We start from the raw sequence: 7,957 nt of genomic DNA, 5'->3' as shown, positions 1-7,957 counted from the left end.
CAAATATAGAAGGGAAACAGAAGCATGATAAATCTCTCGGTCTCTCCTCTGGAGTGAAAGCTCACCGCTGAGGTGGACGTGAGGAGAGACGAGCGGAGACGGGACAGAAGGGGCATGTCAAATAATACAAATGTTTAACAACACAATTGCTCTTCTTTTTCTCACAGAATACTCCATAATGGAAAAATATATATACACACAAGTTAAAAAAAAAAAGAAAACCGTTTCTTCCCCCGCCGTGTGTCAGGTGACTGTCAGGTGACCCTCCTCTCGTCGGCGGAAATGATTATAAAAATCGGCACGAGTACGATAAAAAAAAAAAAGGAGAAAGAAACTGCACTGAAGCCGACCGCTTGGTGGGAAAGAGTGCAAACTGGTACGAGAAGGAGGAATTCATGGAGAGGGAAAGAGGCGGAGCCACGGCGGGAGGGAACAGCGTCATCAAATAAAAGTCATGTTAATAATATAATAATTACAAGAGTAACAGTAATACGTCTGAAAAGTACAGAAGAAAGGAACAGCTCTACTGCGTTCGTTTGAAGCCACGACAGGTAAGGCAGCGCGGGTGGTTTCCTTTTCCTTCCCCAGACACCTGGGCGCAGCTACGTCCGTCCAGTTCCCCGAAAAACAAGCTTCACCCTCAGCCGAACGGCAGGACGGACGGGAGCGGAAAAGAGAAACCGCGACTTAAAAATGAGTGAAAAATGAGCTTGTTGGACCGTGTGGAGGAGAAATGAGAGTTAAAAAGGGTTTGAGAGCGCGCACGGCTTCACCACACGCGCACCCGCACACACACACACACACACACACACACACACACACACACACACACACACACACACGCAGAGTCAGATCACGGGAAGTCCCTGATCGCTCTGAGGTTTGGTGACGCCGTTTCCTCGGTGTGTGTGTGACTGGGTGTAGTTTCTTTGGTAAGGCCTTCTACTCCAGAGAGACTGTGGAGGAGTGTGATGTCACGCTTCCCTTTGTTTAAGCCACAGTAAAGCCTCACACTAACCAGGCCAGTGTGTGTGTGTGTGTGTGTGTGTGGGCAGGGTAAAGACCTGCCTGTGCACGCTCTGTTCACGCTGGAACCAAAGTCCAGCCGTATATCAGCCGGCCGCGGTCCTGCCTGGGCTGAGGCACACGGCAGTGTCGTCCAATCAGAGCGGGTCGTAACCGGCCCACCGCGGCCTGCAGGCAGATCTGGGTTAAAAGGCGTCTGCAAACGATTTGGGAGTTTAGATTTGAGGCGGGCGGCGTGCACCGAGCAGGACAAAGTGACGCAACTCTGCCAACGATAGAAAAAACATGCCAGTGAACGGCACAACTGCTTTTTACTTTTACAAAATAAATATAAAACTCTGACACCGGCGGCATCGTCGCAGCTCGACGGTCGAGAGAAGGCAAGAGTGAGAAGGCAAAGGCTGAATTATAACGCGCCCGTAGAATATATACACGTCTTTACCACGAAAATAGGACTCTCCTGATTTATATCAAATGACCATATTGAAATATAATATTTGAATTCAATATATATTTGAATAAAATATATATAATGTGTAGCTTTGCTTAATCTGAGTGTCTGTTAGAAAAGCAGAAGGCATGGCGGTCGTGTGTGTGATAATACATCAGCCGGAGGGGGGGCGGGGGGGCTCAGGCTGGCTTACAAAAGGCACAATCTCATTTAGAGTTGTTCTTTTTAAACTTTACGGATAAAACGTCATAAAAATAAGTCGTTTTCTTCTTCTGAAATCTCTCGGTGAAGGTCGGCCTGAGTTAACCTCGATGCTCCGCATTCATTTCATGGTTCGAGTTTGTTTTTTTCCACCGTCGCTGCTTAAAAATATCACATGGACACATTTTGGTTATCACATCCAAGATAAAGAAGGCCCCTCTGATCACTGCAAATGCCCTAAAATACTGTCCCCGAGGGGCAAAAGTGTCCTTGGACAGAAATAATAGTCCTTTAGTAGAATTTAAAAATAACAGGGGAATGCAGAAGAGAGCTGATGATCTGTGTTAGAGGGCTAAAAACACTACTAATGCCCCCAAACCTTCAACCCCCTCAAAGGATTGTACAAAGTCACATAAAGCCGAGGCAGCCTCCGTATCCTGGAGGCCTGATGGGTCCACACACCCCCCTCACAAACGAGCGTGGTGGTAATTACAGGCTTGGAGGAGCTGCTTCCTCGTTTCTACGGGGAAACGGGGCAGAAAAGGCCGGCTGCCTTCCTCTGATGTTCGCTGTACAAGGGAATCACGTCCATTTAGCGACTGACGAATGTCTACAATGCCTCCGAGTCAGTCCGTCCTCATCTGAAGTCTTTGAACTCTGTAGTGAAGGAGCTGAGGATGAAGCACCCATAGTGTGCTGGTTGGAGTTCTTTCTGAGCATCACTTAAAAGAAAAAAAAAGAGTTTTTTGTGTTTTAGCTCGCCGCCCTCCATCTTGTGATCTCCACGGTGATGGGTGGGAACAGAGGCACTTCTGTAATCTCTATCGGGGCTGTTAAAGGGATAGTTCGCCTCTTTTGACATGAAGCTGTATGACATCCCATATTAGCAACATCATTTATGAACATTTTTGTACCCCCTGCTGCGTCCTGTGAGCGGAGTTCCAGCCTTGTTTTGGCGTTGACGAAGGTAGTCCGGCTAGTTGGCTGGGGTTTAAAAAATAAAGCGTTTTGCTTCTCAAAACAATATGCGTTCAAAAGAGTAGTACATTTACGTCACAAAATAATTCATTCAGAAAAAGTCAGACCTCACAATCTCTTGGCCCTATTTTCTCTACCTTCGTATCACTGCCTGCTGCCGCCTGCCGACAGCCGTGCCTGTTACGGTGTTTGGTGGACGGTCTGCACAGCAGGTAGTGATATGAAGGGAGAGAAAATAGGGCCAAGAGATTGTGAGGTCTGACTTTTTCCTGGTGAACGATTTTGTGATGCAAATGTATTACTCTTTTGAACGAATATTGTTTAAGAAGCAAAACGCTTTATTTTTTAAACCCCAGCCAACTTGCCGGACTACCTTCATCAACACCAAAACGAGGCTGGAACTCTGCTCACAGGACGCAGCAGGGGGTAAGAAGATGTTCATAAATGATATTGCTAATATGGGATGTCATACAGCTTCATGACAAAAGAGTCGAACTATCCCTTTAAGTCTTCAGTAACATCAGGATCTGTCCATTCCGGTGAGCACAAAGCGGCAGGAGACCCGAGGAGAAGAGATTAATTTCTCGTGAATCTCGGGCCGCCTTTGTACTCCCGGGATCAGTTTCCCCCATTCCGGACCAACACAGCGACCCAGGAAAGACATAATGTGGGCACAAACTTTCTGGCATAACTGGCATCGGTGAGGCGGTTCCGCCTCTGCGGGGCTCTAATCTTACAAACTGGACTCAAGTCAATGTCCAACCAAGGTTTGGCGATCTCTTAGTGTTAAAGTCACAACAAAAAAAACACCGTCAGCTGCGGTTGCTAGGATACCGGGGCGTAAAAGGTGTCTCACCTTACTGTACAAAAGCCACACGAGCACATCTGTTTCATGGTTTTTAAAACCTTTGACGACTAGCAGCGACCTGCTGACAGTACTGACCGTGATGCTGCGTCAACGGGCGCCATAATCCACAAACGGCAACAAAACCTGAAAGGTGTTGGCGCTCATTTTGTTCTTTGCTGTGAACGGGTCCGTGAGTCGCGTGCAGGAAAATAGTTTGTTCCGTGGAGTGATTTCAGGAGCCTGCGGGGCGGTGAGGTCAGTAAAAAGTGGCGGATGGCTCTTTTAATGGCTGCACGACAGAGTAGTTTCCTGCACGCGACAAACGCGTTTAGGGCGGAACGAGCCAATCGGGACCTTTCAGCTTTCGTCTCCGTTTCAGCATTAAACTCCGCTGAGCCAAAACAAAACCTGCTACGTTTACTAATGCTAGCGAGAGCCGCCGGGACGCCGTGGTCGGCCCGAGCGTCTGAACGTTACAGAAGTGTGTTTTTGTGCGTGCGTGAGGCTCAGCAGCCGGTGTTTTCCAGGGACAGCTGCGCCGTGGCCCTCTGCAGCTCCGAGCTCGCCCTGCGTTTGGTCGGCGCCGGCGGCAGCATCAGCCCCAGAATCCCTCCTCTTCCTCCTCCGTTCTCCACCTCGCCGCCGCCTCGTCTCCCCGCCTCCTCCTCATCTCGCTCGGCCTTTACTTTCTTGTCCTCCGCCTCGTCCCGTTCTCCGTCCGCCTCCATCCTCTGGTCCTCGCTCCAGCGGCGTTTGAAGCGCAGTTTGAGCGGGATGCAGCGCGTGCCCCCGGGGCTGATGGGAGCCGCCACGCCGGGCTCGCTCTTCAGGCCGATCAGAGGGAAGGCCGGGCTGCCGCCGCCCAGAGGGGGAGTGGCCGGAGTCTTGAAGACCTCTTCGTCGTCGTCGGGATCGTCGTCGGGGTTGATGTGCGGAGGCAGCAGGACGGAGGGGCTGCTGCCACTCCGGTCAGCCTGGAGGAGGCTGCTCAGCTGGTGATGGCGGCGGCGAGCTGACGGCGTGAAGATATCACCGTCATCATCATCATCGTGGTTCAGCTCGTCCTCCTCGCTGATGTCAGTCACCTCCACGTCTTCCTCCGACATGTCCGATACGGGCTCCACCTGGAGAGGAGCAACAGATCACAACGTTAGATTCTGAAGCTCTTAATGACTGAGCTCCATCATATCTTAAAGATCTCATTATAAGATGTTTTCCTAACAGAGCATTTCGCTCCCAAACTGAAGGTTTACACTGGAAAAAATCTAAATCTTACCAAGTATATTTTTCTCATCGAGTATCTCATTACACTTAATATCAGACACAACTGCCTAACAAGTACTATTTCAGCCAGATATAGGGACTTGTTTTAATACAATACATCTTGAATATCTTGTTATGTGAAAAAGTCTTGAAAACATCTTGTTTTGAGTCATATTTCACATGAAACAAGCTTTTTTTTTTCATTTGAAGAGGTTTTTAAGCTAATTTCAAGATCACTTTTATCTCAAACGTCCTAAATATCACATCTTATTTCAAGAAATCTTGACAAGCCGATTTTCACTAGTTCCATTTTTTGCTTATTTCAAGCAAAAACGTCTTGTATTTGTTGTTTTTCTTACTTATTTTTGGAGTGGCATTTTTTGCGTATATTGAAGAAAACTTACTGAAATACGTTTATTAAATACGAAATATATAAATAAAAATGAATTGAATTGAATTTTATTCCCGTCTTCGGACAGATGGTCAAACGTCCCCACAGGACTCACCTTGATCTTTGGAGGCCCGCCTGCCAGGACAGAATTAGTCATCGGACCACAACCCGTAAAGGAAGAGGACTGGATGGAGGAGGAGGAGGCAGCTGGCGAGCTCCCGGGTTCCCTCTGCTTGCGGCCGAGCGGCGGGGGCTGCAGCTTGAACTTGAAAGGCGACGGGTGCTGGTGGGAATCTTCTCCACCTCCTGAGTGGGAGAGTGACATGGGCGGGCCGTGGAGGTGATGCGGCGCCGGCTTCTCCAGGGTGGGGCGGTGGGGCTGAGGGATGACGATGTTGGGGTAGTGGAGGAAGGCGCGGGGGCTGAGGTGGTAGTTGTAGACGGACTGGGTGTGGGCCTGCAGGTAGTGCTTCATGTCCTCCGGGTTGAAGGAGAAGTGGGAGCCCAGCATGGGGGACGACAGGGAGGGGGACGGGGTGTAGGGCAGGTGGGGGGTGGGGGTCATCGACAAGGCTGGGGACAGAGTCGGGGCCAGCAGGCCTCCAGGGCCGGGCAGGGGGGAGACGGGGAACGGGGACAGGGAGTCTGGGTGGACCCTGGGTGCAGGTCTGGGGAGCCCTGCAGGGTTCGGGGCCCCTCCGTAGACTCTGAACAGAGAATCGTGAGGCAGGCGGGGGGGGAGGAGGCCCCTGAAAGCCCTTTCGGAACCCACGGCTCGTTCATCGGCACAGACGGCCTCCTCCAGCTCAGAGTTGGTGGAGGTGCCGTCGCTGCAGTCGCTCACCGAGCCGCGGGCCATCCGGCGGGCCACGCTGCTGAACATCCCCGGGCTGCGCAGCTCCTCGCTGGAGGAGAGCACCTCCGACGGTGTGGAGGGCGGGAAGCGGAAGTGGGTTCCTCCAGTCGGCACCGGAGGGGCGCTCTGGGGGACTCGACCTGTGGGGAAGATGAAATTTATTCCATTTATTCATTTTTTTATAAAAAGCCTTTATAATAATAATAATAAATTTTATTTATAACGCACTTTACATTTACAACAAAATCTCAAAGTGCTACAGTGGGATAAAAGACAAATATTAAGATCAAAAGCAGGGACAGTAAAATGCAAATAAAATACACAAATAAAAGTAGTGAGTTCTTTAAATGCAAAAACCAAATAAAAACAGGACAGAGCATTTAAAGGGAGATCATTAAAAACATTGGGTAAAAAGAAAGGTTTTCAGGCCTGTTTATATATATATATATATATATATATATATATTGATCACTATCAGTTCCTTCAATTTGAACTGAATAATCCTCAAGAACTACAACTAACAATAAGATGATGCTAATATGTTTATGCTAATATTATGATTTTTTTTTTTTTTTTTAGTAATTTATTATTATTATTGTTAGTAGTAGTATTTTATTTGAATTGGTAATATTATTGTTGTTAATATACAATCATTGTAAATATTAATAATTTTTTGAGGTACTTGACTAATTTGAATTTCCCCCATTGGGGGATGAATAAAGTATTTTTTTTATTCTATTTCTATTCAATTTATTATAAAAATTCAACTGGCCCCTAAAAACTGAACAGAGGCGGAAAAAGCAGGTTTTACTTTACTCGGAGGGTCCCAGGCGCAGAGAAAACAGCGGGTTACACTCTTTCAACCCCTCCTCCCCTCCTCCTCTGCCAGGGAGACTGTGGCACTGCAATAAATTCTTGGCATCCGAGCGCATGCCAGAATTAAATATTGGAAAAGTCGTTCTTACTGCCATTACAAACATGGGTTGGGTTCCTCTGTTTTTTTTCCAGCGCTGCTCAGTGACTGCTTCTCTTAAAAAGCACACATCTCTGCCACATGTGTCAGGAAAGCTGCACATGTGTGTTTATCTGGCGTGGACGTTTGTCTGACGTGGGGATCTGTGTGTGTGTGTGTGTGTGTGTGTAACCATCGTATGAAACCATCATATCACAACATGTCAGTGTGTGGGCCACATCACACGCAGGCTATAATTAAAGTTTCGTGCTGCACTTATGTCACCCGGTGCCCAACGCTCCATATGGGCTCTGTTTACACTGGGTGGCCGGGATCAGAACTGGAGACGGCTTCAGAGGAGGGAGCAGAAGGATAAACTGGGACGTGGCACACTGGTGTCTGAGACACACAGTAACCGGGCAGACCAATCATTTGTTCTTTACGTAGTGTGGCACCTGCCAGCGGATTCATTTGTTTCGGGATGTTAAATGTGTGTTAAACGCATCAGAAGTGCTGGTTTGTGTGTCGGTTTGACCCTCCAGTGTTTAAACACTCCAAACGTGTGCACGTACCGGAACCCATGTCGATGAAGGGGTAGTTGACCAGCACGAGTTTGTTGAAGTTGAACTTGTAGGTGAACCTCTTCCCTTTGGTCTTGTGGAGGATCCTCTTGTTGTAGTAGTATCTGAGGAAAGATGGACAGAGCACGTCATCGTTTGCCATCTGCGATGATAACTAACAGCAATTTGGCTCTATATGAATGAATTGGATTATTTTATAAATAATTATGATAACAACGAATTGAATTCCAATGGGCTTGAATTGGACTTTAAGTGCCTTGGGTCTGAACCCTGAAAATAGGTACTTAAACTGGGTCTGAACCCCAAAACTGGGCCTGAAGCCTGAAACTAGGTCCTAAAACTGGGCCTGAACCCTGAAACTAGGTCCTGAAAATGGGCCTGAACCCTGAAACTGGGCCTGAACCCAGAAAC

At 48.1% G+C, this 7,957-nt stretch overlaps 1 protein-coding gene across 2 annotated transcripts in view; it reads right to left on the bottom strand.

Annotated features, from left to right (window-relative positions):
• Nucleotides 1-2,658: 2,658 nt before the first annotated feature.
• Nucleotides 2,659-7,957, bottom strand: part of erf (Ets2 repressor factor) — a 44,489-nt gene continuing 39,190 nt past the window's right edge. For both annotated transcript variants that reach the window (XM_075449552.1, XM_075449553.1), the window contains exons 3-5: nt 7,538-7,650; nt 5,273-6,153; nt 2,659-4,627 (exon numbers count right to left, since the gene is read on the bottom strand). In XM_075449552.1, the coding sequence (XP_075305667.1) occupies nt 4,010-4,627; nt 5,273-6,153; nt 7,538-7,650 (1,612 nt within the window). In that variant the 3' untranslated portion in view covers nt 2,659-4,009. The remainder of the gene's footprint in view (nt 4,628-5,272; nt 6,154-7,537; nt 7,651-7,957) is intronic.

The sequence above is a fragment of the Odontesthes bonariensis genome, chromosome 18 (genome assembly GCF_027942865.1).
Source record: "Odontesthes bonariensis isolate fOdoBon6 chromosome 18, fOdoBon6.hap1, whole genome shotgun sequence".
Taxonomy (NCBI): Eukaryota; Metazoa; Chordata; class Actinopteri; order Atheriniformes; family Atherinopsidae; genus Odontesthes; species Odontesthes bonariensis.
The sequence above is the reverse complement of the archived record's forward strand: the minus strand, read 5'-3'. Positions and strand labels throughout refer to the sequence as shown.